This window comes from Passer montanus, unplaced genomic scaffold (assembly GCF_014805655.1).
Source record: "Passer montanus isolate IOZ18808 unplaced genomic scaffold, ASM1480565v1 scaffold8, whole genome shotgun sequence".
Lineage (NCBI taxonomy): Eukaryota > Metazoa > Chordata > Aves > Passeriformes > Passeridae > Passer > Passer montanus.
In genome coordinates, this window is record NW_024373256.1 from 8975158 (window position 1) to 9002097 (window position 26940).

A 26940-nucleotide genomic window follows, 5' to 3' on the forward strand; every position below is an offset into this window, starting at 1 on the left:
ATGGTGGACCCTACTCTAGCAGAAATGGGGAAGAATCTGAACGAAGCAATGAAGATGCTGGAAGACAATCAGAGGTGTGTGCAAAAAACAATAGCTGTTTGTGCTAAGGGGAGGGTTATTTGTGTCACTGGCACTAAGCAGAGAAACCCCTCATTTTCCTGTGGTTTAAGGTCACATTGTCATTCTGAAGTTTACACCTATACAAATAATCTTTGTTTCTCAAATGCTGGGATTTTTAGAGTAAATGTGTACATATTTATGCATGTTCCCTAATACCCAAAAGAAGTCTGTTTCTCAAAGTTAGGATTTTTTTTTAATTATTGCAGTGCCAGCAATTTTTGGTTCCTGTATATATGAGATTCTTCTCTAAGCTTTCTGTTAAAGAACTGAAAACCCCAACAACCTGGGGACTCTAATTCAGTCTGAATGAAACTTTTGTGTCGATCTCATCTGGTTTATTTCTGAACTATTGTTAGTGAAATAGATACATGTCAGTATGCATTTCTGCAAGTCAAAGTCAATGACATATTTGATGTTATCAAACACAAGCTAAATACAGAGTTTATTCTGTGTCTCTGACTTAGGAAAGTGGAGGAGGAAAATGAAAAGAAATATGCACGGAAGGATATTCCTGGACCGCTCCAAGGCAGGTAGGCAGCAGCAATTTTTACATAGTGCTCTTTTCAAAATCTTAAACTACACATAGTATGTTTGTCTTCCAAGCAACTTGCATTAATGGAAAAGTTAACATTTTCAGGCATCATAAAAAACATTTTCCTGTATTCCCAGGGGAGGAAAAAAGTAGTACTATAATCCTACCAACTGTTTTCATTCTCATGTAGAAAAGAGAAAAAAACATTACTTGTCCACGGTGACTGAAATTTTGAACTCTTGGAATCTGGTGAAGTAGTGGTGCCTACAGCTATGATTATTTACTCAAAGTAAACAAAAACTTCTGATAAGGTAAAAAACAGTAAAAAAAACCCCAACAAAACAAAACAAAAACCCCAAAACAACAACAAAAAAAACCCTACCAAACCCCAGGAACCTTCCACCTTTTCTGCACAGCTGTCTTTAGAAATTAAACAGAGCTCTTGTCCATAAGGCAGGTAAGACCATTGTACCTGAAAATGAAGATTTAAATTGGTTGTGTCCTCTGTGGGAGATGATCCTGCAGGAGCTCAGGCTAGCACTTCAGAAAATATTGCAAAAGATATTTAAGTCTCTGCTGTGCAGAAACTAACCCTGATTTTGAGTGGAGACACTGAGTTATCTCTTCTATGAATAAAAAGCCATTTCATCTATCACTGTAGGTTGTTACACTACTGTTAATTTTAGTTGGAGTTAGAAAAGTTGAGGTGGATCTTTTCCAGTTTTACCATGTCATGTGAGAAGTCTAACATTGCTTGTGTCTGCCAGAAACTGAGATTTGTAGGGAATTGTTTAAGAGATGAGTTGAGGCTGGTTCATGTGAAGTGAAATGTGAATCCTTAGCTACTGCCTGGGTTAGCTGTGTAGCAAAAAGAATTCAGTGTTGGCAAGTCAGGCTTTTCAGACCAAATTTTCAGGTATCAATAGATTTGGTTTTCTGAGTCTCCTGCTATAAGCAAGTAGGAGTTGATTCAGCATCCTCATCTTTGTGATCAGTTTTTCTGAGACCAAGGAACCATTTCTGTTGCTGTACTCAGCATTCAGTGAAAGTAGAGTGTCCCAGATGGCCTCTTTAGGTGCTGCTATTTACCTGTCTGTGTCTCTTAAACGTGGTTTTGTTTCCCCTCCCAGTGGCCAGGATATGGTGAGCATACTCCAGTTAGTTCAGAACCTAATGCATGGAGAGGAGGATGAGGAAACTTCACAGTCCTACAGGTGAGGCCAATATCAGCTACTGGATGTGGAAGACACCTGAGTTTTTAATATTCTGAGCACTATGGAACTTATCCGCTTAAGTTCTATATGTGTTTCAGTATATATAATTTCTCTATATTTTTAGTATATATACGTATATGCATAAGTATATATATTATGTATTTTAAAGTGTAAAATACTGTACAACCAAGTAACTTTTAAAAGGCACCTTACACTGCATAGAGAAGCAGAATAATGCATGAGGCTTGGCTTTCTTAAAATTACAAAGCTTCTATTACTAATTGCTAAATTGAGTTATACAAGAGAAATGTTTCTCATGTGACAGCTCATTTTTCCACTTCCTCAAAGTTGTTTTAAGTCTTAAAGCTTTGAATACCAATAGATTTTGATTGTGTATCTCTGAAGATTTTAAAATAAAAGGAAATAAAATTTGTTTCCATTCTTTAGTAAAACGGAAATGGTACTAACTGATCTGCAGAGGATTATTGAAAACTAACACTCAAAAAATATGTTCAACGCTCTGAAGATTTTAAAATGAAATAAAATTTGTTTCCATTTTTTAGTAAAATGGGAATGGTACTAACTGATCTGCAGAGGATTATTGAAAACTAACACTCAAAAAATATGTTCAAGATTAAAAAAACACAAACCACCAAACAAACAAAAAAAACCTAATAAAGAAAAGCTGTGCCTCCAAAAATAGTAATGTAAGTGTCCTGAGTTTTCTGTGCGTGGGAGAGAAGGGTATTAATGCACTTTCAGGTCCCAGTGCAGATAAGGTGCTTAGTTCAGCTCATGTTGGCTGGCTGAAAAGCAGGAGCTGTTCCTGGGAGCAGCTGGGCCAAGTGAGGTGCTCTGTGTGCACTGGCAGCTCAGTGTGTCATGCAGGAGGGTGACTGTGATCTACTGCACTTCTCTCTGCTAAATATTTAAATTACAAGTCAACCAATTCTGCCAGTCTGCATTAAAAATCCATGAAGCCCATCTTGCTGTAATGCCCATGACTTGGTTGGACTGGCAGTTCCTCTGTCCTGTCTTGCAGACTTCAGAACGTCGGTGAACAGGGTCACATGGCTCTACTGGGACATAGTTTGGCTGCTTATATATCTGTGCTGGACAGGGAAAGACTGAGAAAACTGACAACAAGGATCCTTTCTGACACTACTCTGTGGCTCTGCAGGCTTTTCAGGTGAGTCCCTGGGAATAACTGCTGTGACAAGGTAGTGATAATGTTTAAAAATGGATGTGATTGATTGAGGATGTCAACTGAAGACACCACCGTGTTGCAATCTTAGAAATCCTTGGAAGGTCTGAACACAACCTTAACCTAGCCTAAAGAATATCAGATTGCATTATCTTTAAAATTAGCAGTACAGAATTTAAATCTATATTAAAACAAGAATGAAGCCTTTTGTGTGTTTCTTCCCACACTCTGCTTTTAGTAAGCAAGGTTTTGAACTCTCTAAAGGCAATCTTAAAGGAACACAGATGTTTCTTTCTTCTCTGAGTCTAAATGAAAATATATACTAGGCTTCTCTCATTGTTAATCTCAGCCTGTATTGTAAAAGTTTTCTTTTCATTTACTTTAACCTGGGAAAAGAGAAGGTTTTTTATTATCTTCTCCGTCCTGTGGCAGGCTTTTTTGTTGGTCAGTGTTATTTTAGTCCTTAGACTGAGTGTTGGTCTTGTTGCTCATATTTACTTCCCTTTTCTTGCAGGTATGAAAATGGATCAGCCTATTACCATGAAGATGATCGTGAAGGTCTCCTAAAAATCTGTCGACTTGTAATTCACACGCGCTATGAAGATTATACGCTCGAGGGCTTCAACGTGCTCTACACTAAGCAGCCTGTCATTTACATCAGTTCTGCAGCCAGAACAGGCCTGGGCCAAGCTCTCTGCAATCAGGTAAAGTCAGCCAGGGGGGTTTTACTGCAGCTAGAACCTACCTGGCTTCACATTGCCTGCATAGCTTTGGGGATTTTGGCAACTTATTTTTCCTCGTGGTGGAAATAACAGCAAAGGAAACGGAGTCCATATTGGGCATAACCTCAGCTGTAGTGGACCATACATTTAAAATAAAACCATTTGAGTTTTTATTTACAGCCTGTGTTTTGCAGCAGTGATACAGTGGGAGGAAGAGAAATTTTCTGAATATTTCCAGTGAAAGGATCCTGCATGCTAACTTTGTAAAAAATGAGTGATTGTTTCTAGGTTGCATTGTGATTTACATAAGCTGTTGGTCATGTGAGACAGACCTGAGGCCAAATATACATAATTTGTCCTGTGCTTTTTCCTTATTAATTTGATTATAAGTTTTAGCACAAAACTTACTTTTCTATTGTCACACTGATTTTTGTGTCACTCTGTATTTGTGAACATGTGAAAAGAGTATTTCTCAGAAAACTTACTTTATAATATAATATTAAGGTTTCTATTGTTACACTGATTTTTGTGTCACTCTGTGTTTGTGAACATGTGAAAAGAGTATTTCTCAGTGGAAATTCCATCATTTCTGTTGCAGTTAGGGTTGCCCCTTTCCTGCGTGTGCCGTGTGCCTTGTAACACTATGTTTGGATCTCAGCACCAAATGGTAAGTTTGTCTTCCCTAAGAGCTCTTTCTGTGCTTTGGTTGGTTTTTAAGCCTCATTAAATGAATATCAAGTATGCTCTTAGGAAAAGCTGTTAATACATTTACTTTTTCAACTTCTAAGTCTTTTGTGTTAAAGCCCTCCAAATCATAAATGGAAATTTTCTAAAAGCAGTTTGCATCTTGCTCTTGTCATTTGCAAAATATTTTAATGGCTTTTAAGTGAAGTGCTTTTTAGTGCAAGATTTCTAGAATAGGAGGAGTTGGAGTACTTTCACAAGCTACATGGTGTATTTGTGTTTTATTTTTCACAAATGCTTTATTCCTATTATTTTGCCTTTGAAAGGAAGAAAATGCAAGCCAAAACCAAAGACATTGAGAATGTTTCCTTTCAGAATTTCAGAATGCTGTTCATTTGCAATCTTAATGCATTTTCCCAGTTCAGCATAAACAATTCAGTGTCTGACAAACATTTTCTTACGATACCAGGATGTTGCTTTGTTGGACAGACTGATTAAAGATGATGTTGAGTTTGGAAAACTGCCTTTGTTGCTTGTGGCCAATGCTGGTAAGTGCTGTGGACAAATAATCACAAAAACCTCATGCTACTTCATGAATACATACACAATAAAAAACCAAAGAACATATAAAATAAAAACCAAAAAATTTTCCTAAACAGCTCAGTGGTTGCATATCAAGAAGTATCAGGAAATATCTTAATGACCACACAATCATTATTTGTCCAAAGGGGATTTTATTTAACTAATTCAAATCTGGATTGTGCTGTTACAGTTCTGCATATGTCAGTTGATGTATTAATATGACTGTAACTTACTTTATTGAGTGCAGATCTTTTGTTAAAAATAAGTTTTACATTAACACTTCAGAATTTTTAGATGGATGTGCCATCAACTTTAGCTTGAAAAATATTTTTTCTTCTCGTTAATTAAACACATGTACAAAATTTGCTTTAAGTATGAATGGGGGGAGGTGACTGTTACTTGCCTGGGACCTGGAAATTGATCTGAGATCAGTTCAAGAGGCTGATTTGGGAGAGCCCCAGTGCAGGCTGATCCTCTGTCACTGTTTTTCCCTGTTCATCCAGGGACTCCGGGCGCTGGGCACACGGACAAGCTGGGCCGGCTGAAGGAGCTCTGTGAGCAGCACAAGATGTGGCTCCATGTGGAAGGGTATGGAACTGGAGACCTCCTGCTCTAGAACTGTGTTCATTAAAAAGTCTGACTAATAGACACCATCTAATTTAACAGCTCACAGAGAGCCATAGGACCAACTTTAGTTGGTCATAGTAAGCATTTTATATGGTTATAATTCTGGTATTATGAGATAGAAATTGATTTGCTTACACAGGAAGAATTAATTGGAGAGGTAATTTCAGCACAGATTAGTGATCACTTTTATTCAGATGGTAATCTTATCTGCCCTTGCTTTGAAGAGTTTGAAATGTTAACAAAAAGACCTTCTAGGCCAGGGAGGCCTGAAAAGACCTTCTAAATCAGAGAGGGTGTTATACAGTGGTTATTGAGAATGAAATGGCACTTCAGTGAAGATTGTCAGAAGGCTTCAGCAAGAGCAGTGTGTAACAGAACTGGGAGGGGGATTAAACCAATAGAAAAATAAATTCCAAGAACTTGGACAATGTCAGTGAAGACTCCACTGCTCTAAGATTATATTTTTTGAAGCTGAAATAAGGACAGTTTCTCCTGGTATTTTGTAGAATAGCTGTATTTGCATGCTATTTATTTCTGATACCAGATTGATGCTAAATTATGGATACGACCTTGGGTGATGATTTCACAAAATGTTGGATTGAAAATTTTTAGAACAAAGTAGGTTTTTACTTTTGAGTTTTCAATCTCGGAATACCAAGTAGCAACATCTCCTGCATTGTTAATGAAAAAAATATGAACAAAAATTACCTCCCTTCACATGTCAATATGAAATTTTTAAACTGCAGATTAAAATGCTGTCTCTTAATACATATTTAATATATGCTAAACCCACTTTTTTTTTTCCAGTGTGAATCTGGCAACTTTGGCTTTGGGTTATGTTTCCTCTTCTGTACTGGTATGTTTCTCTATATCTAGAAACTTTAAAATGTGCTTGTGTAAGATTAATCAAAATATATATGGCTTATATTGTGCTTATTGTCATGAACTTCAGGCTGCTACAAAATGTGACAGCATGACTCTGACTCTGGGTTCCTGGCTGGGGCTCCCTGCAGTGCCTGCAGTGACCCTCTACAGACACGAGGATCCATCCTTGGTATGTTCACATCCCCACTCACCACCCTCCAGATCCTGGGGTTCTGGTTCTGCTCACAGTGTGCTGCCATGTTCTTCATAAGCATCTACATTATAATTTCCAAAGCATTGAGGAGAGGTTAACAGTGGTGTGTTTGTTTCCCTCTCAGTCCTTGGCAGCGGGGCTGACGTCGAGCCAGCCCGTGGAGAAGCTCCGTGCCCTGCCCCTGTGGCTCTCCTTGCAGTACCTGGGCCATGATGGCATTGTGGAGAGGATAAAACATGCCTCACAACTGGTGAGCAACAGCTCAGCAGGGATTTATGACAGCTTTTGACAGATCCTTCTGCTTATTGGGATGTGTTGTTGAAGACTCAACTAAAATACTGCAGTTGTTGATAGTTTTAACATTGGGTCACTTGTTACAGCCACGATGAAAGCACAGGAAAATGTTTGAGGCAGGGTTTGTGCTTTTACTGTTAGATTGTATGTATATTATTATAAATGAGAAAAAAAAGTCTTTGTTCTTCCTAGACAGTGAAGTAACAAAATAATTTCCTTTTTTTTCACTTCTTTTAGCTATTTTTGCTTGAAAGCTCTTCAGAGAGACTTTATTTTCCTACTCAGCGTTGTGTTGATTTAAATACTGGTAAAAATTTAAAATACCGGTAAAAATTTTAGTAAAAAGGACTTCAAAACATTTTTGAGGTACAAGTGCACTATGTTTGGAGTCCTTACTTTAGTAAAAATTAAGGTCCAATATAATGTGTTAGTTACAAAATGCAGTGCTTATATGCAAAATATTATTTCTTAAAGGTCACACTTTGTTGTCAGTGTTCTACTAAACCCAGAAAATACTTCTCTGTTACATTCCAACTTGACAAGTGAAAACTGGATGAGTCTGACATGTTGCAGGGGTTTGCTCAAAAATTGCAACTGTTTAATGTTTTTCAGAATAACTTTTAACTTCTAAAACTGTATTTCTCTCCTCCATTTGTTCTCCTGCTGTGGTCTTCTAGAGTCAAAGGCTGCTGGAAAACTTGAAAAACCTGGATTTCATTAAAACCTCGGTACAGTTGTTTTTAATATTTTGGTTGTATATCTTAGTTTCTGCCTGTTATAATAAGAATAACTTTGACTAGAATAAATTATTTAAAAATATTATGTTAATCATAACCATTGTTTTGAAGACACTTGGGATCCTTCTAATTAAGTTCTGGTGTTCACTGAAATCTCATGGCTTGGTTGTGTGTGACCTCTGGACTGTGTTTGTTCCATTGCTCTGTACTGGTGCACCCATGGGAGTGCAGAAGAGCATCCGGAAGTTGTGTTCAAAGCTTGATTTAATTCCATGTAGAACATGGGTTTGCTCAGTAACACATTTATGAAACCAGTTTCCCTAAGTGTCTCTAATATACTCTGGCTGCATATTACCCTGCCGTTGAGATCATACTGTGAACCCTGTGATATTGTACACAAAAATTATCCCAGCTGAGGTTTCTACACCAGAAATAGGTTTAGAAATCACAGCTAATGGATTCATTCCAAATTCAGTTTCTGTGAGATGTCCTGTCCAGCAGGGTTTGGTTATTTTACTCTGACCTTCACCCCAGAATTTTAGTTGATATTTGATGTACAGAAAATTTAGTTAGCTTATTGAGTAAGCTGTAGAGTATTAATGGCCTTGGGAGTTCAAGTTACTGTATCACTTACCCTCCTACTCAAATGATCTTGGAACTTTTAGGATTATGAAGTGTAGCCTCAGACTGTCCCCAGAAGTAGCACAGTCCATCTCTCCAAAGCAGGAGCAATTACAGTCTTACTTTTCCTGCTGGAACTTTTTTGATGTTTCCCAGTGATTCTGGGGTGATTTTCAAGAGAGCTCAAGCTTTGCTCAGCCGTGTAAGGAATTGTACATGGTGTTAAATCTTTAAAAAAGCAGGGGAAAATACTTTTTTTCTTTTAAGGTTGAAGATGAACTGAGTTCACCAGTGGTGGTTTTCAAGTTTTTCCAGGAATATTCAAATAGAGGTATGTGATTTATTTAAAACCAAACAACAACCAAAAAACCACCCCTCTCTATAGAGTACTTTAAACTACTAATTCACCAAATGAATGTGAGGTAAATGTGATGTCGTGCAGCTCTCTCATGTAACGTGCTTTTAAAAAGGTTGCGAATGCTGGTCACAATCTGTGACAAATCATACACGTGATACCTTCTTTTTTTAGACAGACTGCAGTGTTTTAAATTTTCATAACAAGTAATTTTCTGCCTTCTTGAGTGAGAAGATTTGCATATGATTTTGATCTTGGGAGCAGATGATGGAAGTCTCTTACGAGCTGCAGGCTGAGTATGAGTGTACTGGTGGCAAGAGATTTTGGTTTGTTCAGGTTTTCTGTTCCTTTCAAACATTTCATAGCTTGTGGCAAGCACTACATTGCTGTGGTTTACTGATTACAGTTCCTGTTGCAATTTTTAAAGCAGCAGAACACATTGGGAGCAGCTCTGGAAATGCTGTCACGGGTGTTAAATATTTGCATCCTCCTGTGACATGCTTTGTGAAAACACTGGTTGTATTTCCATTGGGGCATTTTAACCTCAAAACTCAGAAGTATTTTACTGGTTTGGTTGGTTGTTTTGGTTTTTTTTAACTATTACATTCAACCCTGTTTTACTTCCAGCATTTATTGTGTTCAACATATATTCACAAAAATATCCATGTTCATCTGCTCCAGGCCCAGTACATGGTGTAGATGTATTACATCAGCTAGGAAATGTAATTGTCTTTTATCTAAATTTTAGGTTGCCTTTTATTTAATTAAGTAAATACAAGTCCACTTCTGTGATTCTTGTGTCTTTGGATTCAGATCAGACCTCACATGCTGCACAGGCCTCAACCATTCAGCACCCCATGATAAGCAATGAAGGGCACATTTATGACACCTTCAATCAGTGGGTAAGAATGGATGCTTTTTTTCTTTAGGGAAGGGGAGTGACAGTGGAGTAGTTCAGGGAGCTATAAACCCTTTGCTAGAATACTTTGAAAGATGTTCTTGATCCGATTTCTTTTGCAAAACTTGTGGCTGTTTAAAAGATTAATTTGCTCTGAAGCAAAGTTGCTTTCACATTTCTGATCATTTCACACATAATTAGTAGTGAAATCATTCCTGAATCTTAAGCTTTTGGTTGTTCCTTTGATCTTGTGGAAATATGTGTAAACTTCAGAATTCTTTTAAATCAGCCAAATGCTCTGTTGTCAATGTCTGTGGATTCTTGAACAGACAGCTGCCTTTTCCAGCTCTTGAGTTAATTCTAGAAGCTGTGCTAGCAGAGCTCAGCACGTGGCTGGTTTGGATCCCTTGTGCAGTAATCATGGCACACCTAATGGCAGTGACAATTTTTCAGAAAATTCTGACTTGTAACTCTTACAGCTTATCCCAAATTTCCATGATTTTAAGGATCTGTTGAACTCGGTCATCTCACCCACAGGGTGAACTATTTTGGTGCAAGAACTGAATTTGAGGGAAAACTGTGTCCGTGTTGTTCCCTGGGCTGAGGCAGAGCCTGAGGCAGGGCCTGCAGGAGCCATGCCCTGCCCAGTTCCCTAACTGTGCCCTCTCCCTGCAGCTGGGAGAGCAGCTGGCACAGCTGGTTCCTGCCAGCGGAGTCGACGTGGTGGAACTGGAGGATGAAGGCACGTGTGTGCGCTTCAGCCCACTCATGACTTCTGCAGGTAACGTTCACTCCAGGCAGCCCCTTGTACAGCAGTCTCCAGGGGTAAAAGCAGATGTGCTCAAGGAGCTCCTCAGGATATTCTCCTGTGGGGAGGATTTTCTTATAAGCAAACCAAAACCACCTCAGCTTTATCATTTTGCTGCACCTCAGCACTGGGTGCATTAATGGGAGCCCAGTGTTGTGGGTCACATTGCCTCACTATCTCTGCAGAGAAAGCCTTCCTGGTTACTTTTTAAACTCATTAGGAGAAGCAGTTAAGTTCCTTCTTTCAGCTGCTTAACACCAGGTGCCTGAACTTTCTACACAGGTGTTTCAACACTGCAATGGTGCTTGTGTTCAAAACACTGCTACTTAGCTGGAATAATTATTTACTAAACCTCCAGGGTTTTCTATAACTACTGATGGAGAGGGGATATAAAAAAATCTGGTTTGGAAAGCAGAAGCACAGAGCAGTGTGCAGGGCTCAGGGGGTGCACAGTTGCACAGTATCTCCTGTTGGCTTGTGTGGGATGGGGGGCTTAGGCTGTAGAACAGCTGACACTCATGAGAAAAGGTCCTGGTGTACACATAATAGCAGATTTTAGAGAAATTACTTGGTGATGCTGAGATGTTTTGTCTTAAACCAGCATGGAAGCTAATTCATGTCCAGCTGGGCTATGGGAAGAGGATGTTTGTGGGGTTTTTTTAATACTAGCTACTGTAATGCAAAAAGGTATTGTAACATATCCTTTTTAGTTTGTAATGTGAGAAAATCCTTTTTATTAGTTTTTATGAAATCTTTACTTCCTTTCATTTTGATGTATCAGTGCATAGATAACTGAACCAAAAACCCACTTACATAGACCAAGGTATTCAATACTATCTGTAAATTATATTTGTGATTAACTTGCAGAGCAGCTCCTTTACAAATCCTTAATTCAGACATCTGTGTCACATCCATCACACCACACACTAACACTTCTGCTCTGCAGTTTTAGGAACTGAAATACAAGACATTGATCACTTGGTAGACTGCTTAAAAATGAAGATTCCGGTGTTGACAAGCACACTGCAGCTGAGAGAGGAGTTTGAGCAAGAAGTGAGAAGAACAGTCAGCCTGTTGTATATTGAAGATCTTGGCTGGCCAGGGTTAGGTGTTGTGAGGTAAATAATTTTCTTCATGCTGTATTTGCAAACACTGTGCTTGAGCAGACAGGAGCACGTGATCTCTTCAGTGGTCATTTGGATGTTTTGTTTGCTGATTGTTATCTGGCTTTGCACCCAGTTGAAGCTTTTGAGTGCTTTTTAGGAAATTGCCTTTATGAAGTAATTTTCTTTGATTAATTCTTAAAGAAAAGCTGAAGAGCTGCTTTGGGCACTGGTTGTAACACTGGAAGCAGTGTGTGTGGGGGATATGTAATGAGCAAGTGCATTCCACTGTCTTTAGCCAAGCATAACTTGTATTTTTATCTATAATGGCACTCACTGATATGCTGAATAGACTTAAAAAACCCTCCAGGTTCTGATCATTTGATGCAGCCCTCTGGGAAGGATTCTGTATAGTCAAAACAGTTCAGGTATAATCAATATAGCAGCCAGAGATCTATGGTGCTGAGTTTGCAGCAGCAAGCTCAGCCCATTCCCCAGTCCCTGATGACAAATGCCACTAAACTTGCTGGTAGGAGCTGTAATGTTCTGAGGTTTTTGTTTGTAAAATACAGGAATGTACTAAATGTGTAGGTGCTTCTGTATGTACTGTAAAGTGAAATTACTATATCTTGGCTTGGTTTGAAGGTACAACTATCACAGTGATGAGAAGAATGATGACAAACAAGAAAAAGAACTAGAAAAAATCAATACAGAACTTCTGAAAAAGTTAAATGAGCTGGAGTCCGATCTCACCTTTTCTTTGGGTAACTGCACTATTTAAAAACTTCTTTTCAAGCTAGTGGTCATTCTCCTAGCTGTGCTAGAATGATTTGGTAGGTCATTATGATGTGAATGAGCTGCTGCCCATGTGATTATTGCAGAAGCAACACCTGTAACTGTTCTCTCCTCCCCCATGTTTCAGTTCAGGAGTGCTCACCAGGTGAGCTGTTCTCAGAAATCCTTGTGAAAACTGATGTGTGGGCAACTAGACCAAGAAGGGTTCCTTGCCAGAAAGAACAAATGCTGCAGCATTCCTGTGTGTAGATGGAGCCCTCTCAAGTGGTGCTGGATCTAGTGGAAAGCAGAATTCATTCCAAACCCACTGGCACTGTTGGCTTCACTGCTCTCTGTGGCTCCATTAAAAGCTTTAGATGACTTTTGTGATAATTAGCAACACATTTACACAGTGTCACATGATAGCTGAAAGTATTAATTTGCTTATTCATAATTCTGATCTTTTTCTAATCAGCTGTCAAAAATTAAGTGCCCTACGGTTGTGGAACCAGTAAATGGCTGAAAGTTAAGGAGTTTAAAGCATATTCAACACTGGTATTTATAACACAACTCCTCGACTGTATAAAATATTCACTGTTTTTCTTGCTCAGGTTATGTTTTCTCTCTTTGAAAACCCCCAGGGCTGAACTTTCTTGGCCTGCATAATTTGTACCCACACAGATCCTGCCCTTAGGTACCGGAGGGAGGGTGTGTACTGGGATTTCCAGATGCACAAGCACGAGTGCTGCAGCCCTTGCAGGACTGCAGATGTGTTCAGCACACAGACCTGACTCTCCCTGTGCCCCCAGGTCCGGAATTCGGAGGGCAGAAGAACTGTGTTTACATTGGCATGGTCACAGAGGATCTGGATGTGTCAGAGCTGGTTGAAACTATTGCAGCAACAGGCAGAGAAATTGAAGACAATTCAAGAGTATGTATTAACTCACAAAATATTGAAGCACCTTTTTTCCTCCCCTTTCATATTGGCTTCAGGACATGGTTTTGTACATTGTGAAAGTAAAAATTGTGCTTGCCCACAAGAGTTTTAATTACTGTGGAAGGAATGATCTGTGTCTACATACAGAGAGTTATGGATTATGATATTGTGAGGATGTCTGGATTTGTGTTCATGGTCCTGTGTGCAGGAGTTCTAATGAAAACTTCATTCAGTAGTACTGAAGTAGCCTCATCATTCAGATTTTAAGCTGTCAAAAAACAAAAGTGAAGGTGTAAGTTGATTGTGAGCTGGTGGTTCTCTGCACTGCTAAACGTGGTGGGATTGAGAGTCTTATATACCAGCTTTAAGATGAGACTATGCTCTAAAATATGTGAAAAACTTTAAATTGGTATCTTAAACCCAGAAATTACAAGTTACCTATTGAAGTAATAAAGCTGATGATGCAACTTCTATTTGTCAAAGCATTTACCTGAATGGAGTTCTCCAAATGTTCTCTAAAATAGAATTCTTGCATAACCTGTATTACATCTGTCCTTTCATTCTGCTGGTGTTGGGTATTTAATTTTCTCACCTCAAAAATAAATAGAACTTCAGAAATCCTTTGGCTATTTCTGGTCCTGGGAATAAGTTGATTATGGCAATTATTTTTTTCTAGCAGTGACTTAATGCCCACTCTTGACTCCCTGTGCTGCTTGGAGCGTGACATGAGGAAATTTTTGTCTGTAGAACACCTTCAGTTTTGTAACTGTTGTAGTGGAGAGGTTGGAACTGAATGGGCCCCTTGGATCCTGAAGGTTCCAGTGAGGAACAGAGTGGTGGAAGAGTCAGAAGGATGCAGCCCTTGGAACCAGCTGCAGTAAATCTGTGGATCTTCACTGTTTGATCCAAAGCTGGGAAGCAGAACCCATTTGTGAATGTCCCTTGCCCTGCTCAGATGAGGAGGGTTGGTACAAGGAGGAGGATTTTACAAAAAGCCCACGTCAGTGCAGCCTGCCCTGAGACATGCAGCAAAGGCACTGAAAGGCAGGACCAAAGCTGAAGATGACTGGGCCAGGAACACAGTGGTTCTTCCTGGCACTCTGAATTCCACCCCACTGCCCTCCCTCCTGTAGCCAGGGACTGCCAGGGGTCTTGAGCTGCCATGGGGATCAGTTCCTGGCTGGCCTCTCCCTCAGGGAAAAGGAGCAGCTTCCTCTGTCCTTTTATTAGCTGACAGGAATACAAATTTTTGGCATTTTGGAGGAAGTGCCTGTCCTTGTGCAATGTTAAAACCAACATCAATATATGGAAATTGGCATTTGTCTCACACAAACAAAGATGTAGCCTCTTGGGTTTGTCCATCCCTTGTCCCTGCAGCTGTCCCAGGAAGCTGCCTGCCCTTTGCAGTATAAAACACTGCTGCCACTGGCCTGGGCTGCCACAGGGAGCAGTGGCAGCTCTTTATGAGAGCAGGAAAACAAAACGAACCTATAGGCTGACACATAGCTTGTTACTGTGAGGCTGATTTAAGTCCTGGGTCTTTCTAGGAACCAAAATGTGCTCTATAAACATAAACATTCTTCCCAGACATGCATCTGAGGAACATTTATATGCTAAGCAGATTTTCAAAGAATTTGGGTCATAGGCTCATTTCTAAGTGGAAAAAAAAAAAAAGTACCATTCTTGTTTAAAATTACATTATTTCCTCTGGGTTTATGTGTTAAAAAATCCTGCAGTCAGCATGTGCATTCTTTAATTTATAGTCATAATGAAACAGAGACTCACATACTGTCTTAAATTGGAAAAATATCTGACTACCCTGTCCCCATCCTGAAAACCTGAACTAAAAAGACAGTTTCAAGTCCAAATAATACATATCCTTATTTCTGGGTTTTATTAGCTGTTGGAAAACATGACTGAAGTTGTTAGAAAAGGAATACAGGAAGCACAGCTTCAGCTTCAGAAAGCAAATGAAGAACGACTGCTGGAAGAGGTGAGGCCACACGAGCAGCCCTGTGGTACCCTGAGGTAACTCATGCCCGGGGGCTCTTTCACCAGTGTTGGGTTGTGCTTTGCAGGGGCTGCTGCGACAGATCCCCGTGGTGGGCTCTGTGCTGAACTGGTTTTCTCCCTTCCAAGCCTCGCCCAAGGGAAGGACGTTCAATTTGACAGCAGGTAGGGCTCGGGGCACCTGCAGCTGTGTCCTGCTGGCACTGGGACTGTTCAGTTCTGTGCTGAACCTACAGCACACATTCCTGGGCTGGTTTGATCATGAGGGACATAATCCACCCTCAGCATGTACAAGCACATGCTTGGCACTATTTCTGTAACACCCAGTAAAAATCTTCTATTCTCTTGTACAGTTCACATTTTGTTCTTGTGTGTTGAATCATGTTAAAAAGCCATGATAGACACAGGCAGTTATTAATAGAGGAATCATTCCTGTGACCTCTGCTTGCCTATCCTGGAGGAATTGGGGGGGTAAATACATGAGCTGGGGGTAGTTTGGCCTTAGCACATTGCTCCTCATGTGAGTGCCTCCTCTCCTGTGTTCCCTTGTGCCCCTGCACAGGATCTCTGCCTGGATGTCTGTCCAGCAATTGGAGGACAGGTTAAAGCCAGCTGGGGCCTGGCATCAGCTGGGCTGTGTAGGGAACTGTAGCAAATGGAGTGGTGCAATGTGGAAGACTCTATTTTACTCTGATTTGTAATTTGTGTCTGGGAATGTAGAAAGAGCTGCCTGTAAGTCTTTACATCAGTGAGACTGATGTACCAACATAATACTTCCTGAAATGATAAATTTTCACTGTAGTAGTACTGTGGCAGTCACAGAAATGAATATTCCTGGGCTCAGCAGAGTATCTGGCCCACCCAGGACAGTGGCACACTGTGTGTGTCTGCACCCTGCAGGGAAAACTTCCTGCTGTGCTCAGGGCCGTTGTGACTCTGGATGCACCAAGTGGCAGGTTCTTAGAGCAGAGAACAGCCCAGTCCCCTGGGAATGCTGACCCTGCATGGCTGAATATCCCTCCCTGGCAGCTGGGAAGATGTCACATGCCCAGGGCAGGAAGGAAATGGGACTACAGAGTGTAGCAGTGCTGTGAAATGAGGGTGAGGGGAAACGATTCACTTGTGAAGTCTCAGCACTTGTATCCCTGGGTTCTCAGAAATGCATCACCCCCATGGGACAGTTTGAATTCAAATACTGCCCTTTCAGAGGTTTTAGTCAACTAACTTTTTTTTATCCTGCAGGCTCTCTAGAATCCACAGAATCTATGTATGTATCAAAGGCCCAAGGAACAGGCAGCACCCCACCACCAACTCCCACTTCCAGCCTTGCAAAACAAAGACTTCCTGGTAAGTTTCTGTGTCTAATTTCTAAAACTTCCCTGACATAGGAAGACCCACATGATTTTCCATCTTTTGTAACATCTGGAGCTAGAGCTCATCTACTACCTTAAAAACCTTCATGTACCCATGGCACAGAACACTGCCCCAAGCTGTTATCTCCCCACATATTCTTCCTGGGACTACAGGAAGTTGTCCAGTTAACTGACAACCACCCAGAAAGTCTGGACTCTTCCCGTGGAATATTATGAGGTTATTGAGCTTTAAAAATGAACAGGTAAAGAAGCCAGGAGTTTTATTTGAAATTAAAGCATAATAACATATGGTCATGTACTTCAGCAGCTGCATTTCTGTTGCTACCAAACATTTTGTGGCCTAAGCCATTCTGAGGTGAAGATCTGTTAAATCTGTGGCACTCTCTGCACAGTTGTATTAGTAATTAATGCTGATTTGCCTGGCAGGAAACCCAGTTTTGACTCACCTGCTTCCAGCCTGTGACTTTCAGTGCAGTTGTTTAACCTGGAATGGTTTCAGTTTGTAAGCTGGCAGCTTGCCTTCAGCTCAGTTTTCTCTGTCTCTGCATACACAGGATACAGTAACAGGGGCTGTTACTTTGCAGACCTGTCTGGATCTCTGTTCAGGGTCCAAAGTAGCAGCAAACAAAACCTACTTCTCTGCTGTTACAAAATTCCAATACTTCCTTTAGAAAATGAACTTGTGCACACCCCTGTATGTATTTGCTGCCTTCATGGGTACTGAATGCTTCAAACACTTCACAGGTCAGAAAGCTTTCAAAAGGTCTCTGAGGAGCTCTGATGGGTTCAGTGAGACCAGTTCCATCAGCCACTGTGATGACCTGGACAAGCTGGATCAGAGACCCCCAAACCTCTCCCCCGGCCAAGAGCAAGGACCTTTGGAGGTGGAAAGAGCAGAGGAGCAGAAGGAGGTGGCACAGGCAAAGACAGACACTGAGGACATTCACAGTGACCAATCGCCACCAGACTGCACCAAGGCAGAGGACCAAGCAAGTCTAAGATAAAATCCAGAGTGTGGATTTGAGACTGTGCTGAGCAGGCCCCTGCCCAGGCAGGCAGGCTCCTAACGGTGCATTGAAGATGTGAACAGTGCCACACACAGTACAGTAACAACTACTGTAACTTATTAACTGGGATTTTGCACAAATATACATTCCCTCCCCTGGGACAGAGATTTGTCTTATTGTACACTCGTTACAGTTGCTTTAATCCCCTCCATGTTGGTGTCACCAAAGCTGTAGTGAAATTTGAGTGCCCATGAATGTTTGTAAAAACACTTGGCAGTTGTCCTTCCTGCAGGAGTCCATGCATGCCAGATTGCCAACTAACCACTCAGCCATGCACATGATGAGAAATACAACTGCACCCAATAATTACAAAATTATCTTATGTTACTATACTTTATAAAAAAACCAACTGCCAGTTGTTCACCTTTTTAGTATTTAAAATTCAGTTTAGGCTCTCCTGCAGAACTTCTCCTGAAGTCACCCTGGTTCTGTGTTGCTTCTTTCCTGTTACCTTACCCCCAGCCTGCCCCAGAGCTGTGGGGTGTGGGCACTGGGCAGGGCCAGGTGCCCTGTGGGTGGGAGTTACTGAGGAGCACTGGGCCATCACCCCTTGTTCCTGCTCTTGTACCACTTCACCCCAGCCATGGCCCTGGGTATGCTGGGACTGAGATAGTGAATTTTCAGCCTTCTAGAAAGCAGTAGTGCCTCTGCATGCCTGGCCAGCTTCCTACCCCTGCCCTGGGAAGGAGCACAAGGCACTGTTACTTTCCTTTGCACGCATTTACACACCAAATACTGAACATGTTCATGCAGTGTAACTGGAGTTCTTTCTGTTGTGTATTTTTAAAGATAGCTGTAGTAAAGCTTGGAAAACCAATACATTTGTGATGGTTTCGACACTTATTTTTTGAATAACAGTAACTTACCTATGGTAGGAATTGTACAGAGTCAAAAGAAATTATTTAGGTTATTTACATACAGCACAACTTCAAAGTGTTTGGGTCTACTTAATGCACAAGCAAAGCTTTGATTAAATCAAAATCCAAAGTGTAAAATTGTCTTCCCCCAAATCATCTTAATCACTTCACTGCAAATTTTCAGAGCCTCTTGTGGAAAAGCCTTGGCAACACTTGCTTCCCCCAAGTAACCTGATGGTGATACAAACCCTCCCCTCCCTCTAGAACTGGATACAAGTACTGCAGTTTGCTCCATTTGGGTTTTTTCCTCCCTCCCTTTTTTCCCCCCACAGGTTTCCCTTAATACCATAATGACAATAGTGGTAGTGGGACTTACTTTGATAATCTGCAAAATTTGAGGGTTTTGAATTGTACTGGCACCTGATTTGACTCTCAGCTTCTGAAGCCTGCAGTGCTGGGATGCCATGAACAAGGTTAACTTTGCTTGGGAAATTTCGGGGTAATTTATGTAAATCAGTGCAATTTTTTCTAAAGTGCAAAAGCAATTAAATTGACTAGTCTTCCTCCTTGGTTTCTTTAGTGCAATGAAGTATATTAATAACAGTAATTTGTTGGGGATAAAAGCTATCCCCACAAAGATTAATTTTTAATGTTTTTATATTTGGAAATGTTAAATCGGTAGTTTTGTTGGAATGAGCTTCATTCTTTAAATACTTACCTGAATGTTTCAATAAAGATACTTCAAATTATTACTCTGGAATTAAGTTATTGTTGAAGGACACTTTGCTGCATTCCAGCAAACTCTTTCTTTCCTTGTGTGTGCCAAATCATTTAATGAAGTGCATGCCAGTGCAGTGACTCACCCTGTCAGTCTCTAGCATTGCCACCTCTACCTGCCCATCAAATCACTGCACTGGAGCAACAGAACCTAAACAAAGCCAAATTCTTACTTCAAAGAAACCCTGATTTCTACATAAGTAATGCAGAAAAAGCAAGTTACTTCTATCAAAATATTTTATTTTGAAAAGCACAGGAACAATGGTATTTGTTACCAGCAATATGCTCTTTGCAACAAATTGCTCTTCCTGCAAGATTGTATTTCCTTAAAGCAATTGTGGGGGTGGGTTCCAGGTTAGATTTTGTCAGAGCAAACCTGTTCCCACAACCCTTCTTCATTTTTTTTGTAGATTCGAGGCTTCCTGTCAGGAAACAGGGACCGAGATGGAAATGGATGTTCTTTTAGAAATGTCAGTGTAGATCTAATGTGGGAAACAAAGTGGGGGGGCTCAGCCAGGGGTGACGTGGAAAGGTTCTGAAAAAGAAGATGGGAGCAAGAGCTGCTTGACATTCAGAATACAATGTTCTCATTATCCTGTCCCTCTAGAAGGATATTCCCCACCCTCCCAGGGACAGCAGTGCACTGGGAAAAGTTTTGACTCAGCTCTACTCAGCTAGAAGGCAAAAAACCCCAAACCAATTAGTTTCAGGTACCTGTAAAATCTGTGCATCATCTTGTTCCAGCCAGAAATCCACATGTGGGAAAGGCCCCCAGAAATAAGGCCCAATCCGGAGCTGTTCTGTCTTGGCATCGTAGATGTTGGTCAGCTGTAAGAACACAGGGAGGCTGCACAGGCAGCCAGGGCTGCCCCAGACAGGAGAGTTCCCCTCAGTCTGGCCTGGCCAGACCAGCCCTGCTTCCCACCAGCTGCACTGACACCCCCAGCTACTCACCAAACACAGTGAAATGGTGACAAACCCAGAGAGCTACCAAAGGATGCTTTCCTCAAACTTTGGATGTTTCATTGCCCCTAACTGGCCTCCCCTCCCCATTTTCTCCATCCCTGTTACTCACTGGTGCTCCTGTTAAAGTGTGGGCTGAACGCAGATCCTCATCTGGCCCTTTTACTGGGAAGGTTGCAGGGAAAATCTCTGCTGTTTTAACATTCACAGCTGGTAGAAATAGAGATTAAACACAGTAAAAATTAATTGTTGTGAGGCACTTCTTTACAATGACCATGTACCTAACAAAACTGTGCTGCAGAACTGCTGAACCCATCACACATTTTTATTTCTCAGACCCCAAGCCTGTGACAGTACATTTCTACTTCATTTCCTTTGGCAACATTTCAATATTCCAGAGATGAGTGAACTAATTAGAAAAAAAAAAACACTGAGTAATCAAAAAGAAGATTAAATTCTAAGCATAAATTTAGTGCAGTAGCTCAATGCTGATAAACTCTTAAGTGCAGTTAAAGGAAAAAAAATCTCTTAATTTGTACACGGCCTCTTCATGTGTGCATCTCCCCAGCTGTGGCACCAAAGCATTTCTGCCTATGCCTCTGACAGCAGTGTGCAACTTTTAGGGTGGACTTTTCTCATTCATTAAAAGCAGTCCATGTACTATTGGAATCTGAAAAGCAATCCAGTGACCAAAAGAAAATTCTAATTTAACTAACTCACCTATTCCATAAATTATTGGAAAGTGAATATCCTGTTCTTCTCTGTCATTTAGTTCTGTAATGAAGAAAAAGAAGTCAAACTTGTAGGGTTTTGGACTTTAGTCTGAGCAGCATTTATTTCATTGTATGTAATTGAAGAGCAAGAGATCTGATGTTGCATAAGACAGAGGAAACCAAGGAAGCCTAAATGAAATACGGAAAAGGCAGAGATCAGTAACAACACATGTGGGACTTGGAGCTGTCTCCTACCAGAAGAGCAGCTCCAGCCAACTGCCCCTGCTTCTGCAAGGACAATTTACAGCAGCCCAGCAGAACAAAGGTCCATGAGTGCCCTTCTCAACTGTAAGGTATGCACAGGTACAGAGACTGTTCCTTGGGATAAATGTGCCAAAATAATCTGGCCATGACTATGAGTCAGTTGCAGTGCAGCAGCACTTGGTAAGGAGCCAATGCCCCCTGCATTGGCTCTCTGACAGCAGCACACACACACCAGCAGTAAAACTGAAAATCACACAGCAGTATGGAGGACTGGTGCTGTTCTTTCTTACAGGACAGAGGAAAAGCCATGTCTGAGAAGTTCCCTTCCCTTTTATTTCAGGAAAGGTACTTCCAACCCCAAAGGAACATTTTCTTACCTGTTACACAGAAAGTTACTAAATGAACATCCTCTGGCTGCAGGTCGAACGCTCCTGTGATGACAAGGACAGCAAAAATGTCAGTGAGTGGGGGCAGGGCACTGCCCTAAACCCCTGCCCCAGGTAGGGCAACACTGCAAACAGGGTTCGGCACATTTGCTTCAAACTAACAGGAATTACAGAGACGGGCCATTTGTAACAGCAAGTTACAAGAAAGTATTCTGCCACTTACTCCTGCTGACACTGGTGTAGCTCTGGCATCACATCAGCTCTGCTCTAATCTGCTATACATTTAGCAGGCTATATTTAAATGTTTTTTCCTAAAATGTCACATATATAGTGAACAAACCCAGTCTTTCATCAACTGTAAATTAGTTCTGCATTTCATCATTCCAAACACTCCTCTTTTAAAAAAGCCCTCTTTTAAGTTCTGATAGCAATACAGTATTACTGATTTAAATTGTACCTTGATGCATGAAAATCAGAAGGTTAAAGTTAACCAAAATACTCTGTTCTGCACAGAACTCTCACATAACACAAAACACCCATCAGGTGTCATAGCCACAAGGTTGCACCCCAGGGTCTTTGGTTTTCCTTTTTTGTTTACCCCCTCAAACACCTCCCTCCAATCCTGACACCTGCCCCATCCCTGCCCCCTCCCCATTTCCGGAGGCCTCTCCAGAAGTGGGAAAGTGCTTAGCACAACCCAGAGCACTCCCAGGTAAGCAGATACTTTACACTTCCAATTGTTAGTGAAGCACTGCCATCACTCCTCTGGACTATGGAGTGTTGATACTGTTTATAAACAGACCTGACATTTTTTATAAGACAATTCCAAACAATAATTAAATTTTACCTCATCACATTAAGGTATGAACTGAATGGTAACATCATCCACATGTACAGATTGGGACAGTGACAACACTTGCCCATGATCCCAAGATGAGCAGGAATCAAGCCAGGAATCAAAGCCCAGCTGAACTGCTCCCAGCTCACTGTGAGAAGTGACAGGGTCTGACCCTGTGGCCCAGGCACTGACCATGGGCAAGCCCAGCAGTCCAGCCCCTCTCCACACCAAGTTCTCAGGCAGAGAAAAAGATCTTTCATGTGAATCCACACTTCTTTCCAGTAAATGACTGGGGACTCAGACTACAAACAAACTCCACCCAAATCCAGCCAGAACCAGGTTTTTTTTTAATTTTTTTTTTTTGGGGGGACATGAGAGTGGAAAAAACGTGAACTTACTAAGAAGCTGATTAGTAAGTTTTTGTGATAACTGCCTATCATCATTGAAACCTCCAACTAGGTGCACTTCCAGCCTAACAGAGATGGAATAACAGGAAACAGCAATTAAAAAGACAACTCAAAATTAATAGCTTTACAAAATAATCCCCAGCCCAAACTGCAAAGCAATCATTAGAGAAGCCTCACTTATTACAATCACATGCACTAAGCTGGTTTGCATTACACAGCAAGTTATGATAATTCCATTCTGAAAACTTCAGGGATCACCCAGGATGTGGCACAGGAACAAGGCTGAAGAGGCATTAAATACATGCAATTCTATCCCAGGGGTATCTCTGGCATCTCTGGTTTGAACTGAACTTTGTAACCATCTTTCAGTTAATTAAACTTGCAGATTTTTGTTCCCATGACCTCCTCACAACTACTCTGGACCATGCAGCAGGGTTCTTCTCTAAGCAGTGTCTATGTAAAGTCCTTACAAATCATGAGTCTAAGTTCAAGAACTAGCTTTTGCTCTTACCAAACTACAGGGGGAAAAACCCTCCACATCCAAAAAGAAGCTTTTCTGCTAAATTCTGTTTCAGAGCTTTTTACCCACTGCCCTATCCTCCACACCATTTTTTTTTAACGTGGACTTAAAATTTTAATTCCCTCATAGATTTTCAGATACTGAAAAGAATTTGCAAACACTCTGAAGGGAAAAACAGAATTTAAACCAAAACCCAGTTATATGGAAAACTTTGCAAATTTGGAACAAAGTTAAATGGACAAAAGCAAACACAAACCTCATGGTGGCATTTTACAGAGACACTCTTCAGAACAGAACCGTGCTTTAAACGACAGCTAAAAATACCCCAAAATCATCATCAAGCAGTGATCTTCACTTTGCATGCGGCTGCTGCTCAGAGGTGTTTCCTGCACGGGTCCCGTGTGTGAGCCCAGCACAATCCCCTCACAGCTCCCCTCCACACGAGCTGCAGTAACCTCGGAGAAGCAGGAGAGAAGGGAGCGGAGCTGACCTGCCGCAGCCCGAGGAGTGAGAGAAGGCCTTCACCGAGCTCATGATGAGCGACACCTCGGCCTCGGTGTCCGAGCCGTCGCAGTGGGTCAGGCACGTGGCTCCGCTGCCTGGGGAGGGCACACAACAGGACTCGGTGACAGTGCCACCAGCCGTGGCAGTCCCCGAGCTGCAGGGAGAGCTGCCCCGCCGCTCCCCGCTGCCCTCAGCCTCCAGCAGGGACGTGATGGGGCGAGGCAGCACCCTCTGCATGGGCCCTTTAAAATCAGCACAACCGCCCTCTTAACAGCACCAGCAACATCCTTAATGTCAGAAATCCAGGCACGCAGTGAGGATCTTTCCACAAACTCTACCCCTGAAGCTGCTCGGCCAGGCTGCTGGACACAGCCCAGGGCTGCAATGCCACCAGGAGCAGAGCAAGTTAAAATCTGCTCAAGGAGCAAGGAGAGCGTGGAACCTCTCACACTAAACAACCAGCTCTGAGCGAGTCTTTAGTTAACACCTTGTGTGACTTTTGGGGATTCAGGTTATACTAATGCTACATAAATTCCTTATTTCAGGGGTTCAGGCTTTGGTCTGAAGGTCCTCTAGAGATACCTGTGTGTCGGAGCACAACTATGTGGCAGGTAGTGGCATCATCTGATCCAAGAATGGAAACAGAACCTATTTTAAAGGAGGAAAACACTGTAAGAACTCGGCTCTCACAAGCACTGCTTCAGTACAAGAAGAAATGTTTATGCTCCTACACACCATCTTTAGGGGTAGTCACTGCAAACTCTCTCTGCTGGACATAGAGAAGGCCTTTGGGTTCCACGATCTGAGCTGGCTGACTTCTCAGAAGTTTTGCCTTTTCCTAAAGACAAATGATAACAAATACTGCAAATGACAAGAGATACTACAGTGGCTGAATTGTCAGGTGAATCCATTACTCCACAGAAACATCACCTCTGAAAAGCAAAGGGACTAATGTCAGAGAGAAACATGCGTGTTTTGTATGACAAAGTATTGTGACTTTTGAAAGTTTTTTGCTTCCCTGACACTGACCAAGTTAATAGTTAAATCACATCATTCCAGAGAGACACAAAACACCTTTTCCCTGTTATATGGACCGTAAAACAGAGGCAGAATAAAAAGCTTTGAACTGGGAAAAGATTACATAATACGAGAACTGATCTTGGAAGTTTAATCAGAACAGGAAACTTGAAATATAGAAGCTTCAGTCTTCTACTGCCATATTTCAGACTATTTATTTTGCATTTATCAAAACACCGTTGTTTATTATCTGGATTGGTGTGTGGAAAACCCGGATCCCTGGGCTATGACTATTGCAGGGCTTCCTCACAGACCTGCTGGGGACAAAGTCAATTTCCATTCTGGGCTCAAAAACACTTCACAGCTTTATCAAATTTGCCCTGGTTTTCTACATAATCTCAGGGTCTGCAAAGAAACACCTTCTGATGGGAAACAGCTCCCCAGGCAGCTCTCTCTGCTCACATTCCTGGCTCGGCCGTTAAGATTTGAACATTTATACCCTGGAAGCAAGGTCAGCACCTTCCTCAGAGCGCCCACCTTGCCTTTTTATCGCCAGTTTCTGTCATTTCAGGCAGAAGGTGCCCGCCCGGCCCCGCCGGGGAACCCTGGCACGGCCGAGCCCCTGCGCCGACACCGATTGATTTCTGCTCCATCGCCCCGCGGCTCTGGGCTGTCAGAGCGCGGGGAACGCGCGGGGTCGGGGCCGCTCCGACCCGAGCCCGCCCCGCTCCCCCCGCGACCGCGGCTGCCCCGGGCACTCCGGCAGGGCGGGCCCCTTCCCGCGTCCCTCACCTCCAGGTGCGGGTGAGCGCGGATCATGTCCCCCGTGGGCCGGGCCAGGTCCACCCGCGCTCCGTTAACCAGCAGCGGCATGGCGGCGGGCGCGGGGCCCGGGCCCGGAGGCGGCGCCGCGCTCCCTCCGCAGGCCGCGCCACCACGCCCGGCCTCAGCGGCACCGCCCGCGGCTGGGCCCGGCCCGGGCTCGGAGCGGCCCCGGGGCTGACAGAAACAAGCCCGGCCTCGGCCTGACGGTTATAACGGGGTTACCCTGCAGAGATTCCCCCGCCGCTGCGGGGCATCCTTAAGTTGTGGTATGAAATAATACCACAAACTCAATATTCAGCGATTTGTAAATTTGAGGCTTCATTATGAAGCCGCAAATTTGCAAATCGCTGAATTGTTGAAGTTGGAAAACACGTCTGAGCTCAGCGAATCCAAGCTCTATCCAAACCCCACTGTCACTGAGGACCACATCCAGCCTGTCATTAGCTGCCTCCAGGGACTGTGACTGCATCACCCACCGGACAGCCCCTTCCAGCGTCCCATTCCACCCTCTCTCTGAAGAAATCATTCCCAACATCCAACATAAACTGCCCTGGGCACAGTTTGAGACATCCCCTTGTCCTACACTGGGTGCCTGGGAGAAGAGGCCGAGCCTCACTCCACCGACCATCCTCTGCCCCAGCAAGCACAAGATGGATTTTCAGACAATTGCAAAGACAACCATTTTTCCTTAAATACGAGGGTTTTCGTTCCTCCAGTTGTCTGTGGAAGATACTATGAGGAATAACCATAGCAGCAGCAGAGTTAAGTCACCCTGCAGGGAATGTGGACAGCCAGGCACCCAGACTGCCCACAGATCAGAGACAGTAAATGCCAGGACCCAGCTCAGCCTTTCCATCCATCCTCACAGCAGTAAACTGTCCCTGGAAGTGCTCCAGGCCAGGCTGCACTGGGCTCCGAGCAAACTGGGCTGGTAGAAGGTGACCCTGCCAGTGACAGGGTGGTTGGAACGGTGATCTTCATGGTCCCTTTCAACCCAGGCCATTCTATTTTATGATTCTACAGTAGAATAAATGCTTTCTTCAAAAGATACATTGCATTTTTCATGTGAGACAAAACTGCACCTTGGGATGAGCATTCCCCTCACAGCTGTTGGTATTTACAAAGTCTC

General features: G+C 42.4%; 2 protein-coding genes across 5 annotated transcripts; one reads left to right on the top strand and one right to left on the bottom strand.

Moving 5' to 3' along the window:
• PDXDC1 (pyridoxal dependent decarboxylase domain containing 1) lies at positions 1–19347 on the top strand. The gene is made up of 22 exons (XM_039732309.1): positions 1–74; positions 585–650; positions 1783–1866; positions 2909–3055; positions 3585–3774; positions 4391–4459; positions 4946–5024; positions 5562–5646; positions 6493–6541; positions 6638–6739; positions 6888–7013; positions 7735–7785; positions 8683–8746; positions 9584–9672; positions 10344–10449; positions 11423–11594; positions 12225–12343; positions 13163–13284; positions 15191–15283; positions 15369–15465; positions 16543–16647; positions 17418–19347. The coding sequence occupies exons 1-22, from the start codon at positions 1–3 to the stop codon at positions 17675–17677; spliced, it is 2349 nt and encodes a 782-aa protein (XP_039588243.1). The 3' UTR covers positions 17678–19347.
• Positions 19348–19593: 246 nt separating this feature from the next.
• Positions 19594–25913, bottom strand: NTAN1 (N-terminal asparagine amidase). 4 transcript variants are annotated; one of them, XM_039732477.1, is made up of 10 exons: positions 25779–25913; positions 24705–24807; positions 24552–24617; positions 23956–24064; positions 22937–23010; positions 21692–21745; positions 21058–21111; positions 20450–20547; positions 20089–20202; positions 19594–19909 (listed from the first exon to the last, which is right to left on the bottom strand). In XM_039732477.1, the coding sequence occupies exons 1-10, from the start codon at positions 25857–25859 to the stop codon at positions 19730–19732; spliced, it is 933 nt and encodes a 310-aa protein (XP_039588411.1). In that variant the 5' UTR covers positions 25860–25913; the 3' UTR covers positions 19594–19729. The 4 variants fall into 4 exon arrangements, with proteins under 4 accessions (XP_039588411.1, XP_039588413.1, XP_039588414.1 ...); XM_039732478.1 differs by having other exon boundaries at positions 19780–19909; positions 20089–20239; XM_039732479.1 differs by lacking the exons at positions 22937–23010; positions 23956–24064.
• Between the last annotated feature and the right edge of the window lie 1027 nt (positions 25914–26940).

Excerpts from the sequence above, each read along its gene's own strand:
- PDXDC1 (XM_039732309.1), top strand. The coding sequence starts at position 1 with ATGGTGGACCCTACTCTAGCAGAAATGGGGAAGAATCTGAACGAAGCA. Across the intron at positions 75-584 it reads ATGCTGGAAGACAATCAGAG|GAAAGTGGAGGAGGAAAATG; the intron begins GTGTGTGCAAAA and ends TCTCTGACTTAG. Across the intron at positions 10,450-11,422 it reads CCCACTCATGACTTCTGCAG|TTTTAGGAACTGAAATACAA; the intron begins GTAACGTTCACT and ends TCTGCTCTGCAG.
- NTAN1 (XM_039732477.1), bottom strand. The coding sequence starts at position 25,859 with ATGCCGCTGCTGGTTAACGGAGCGCGGGTGGACCTGGCCCGGCCCACG. Across the intron at positions 24,065-24,551 it reads AGTTGTGCTCCGACACACAG|GCAGCGGAGCCACGTGCCTG; the intron begins GTATCTCTAGAG and ends TGCCCTCCCCAG. Across the intron at positions 20,548-21,057 it reads TCCAATAATTTATGGAATAG|CTGTGAATGTTAAAACAGCA; the intron begins GTGAGTTAGTTA and ends TATTTCTACCAG.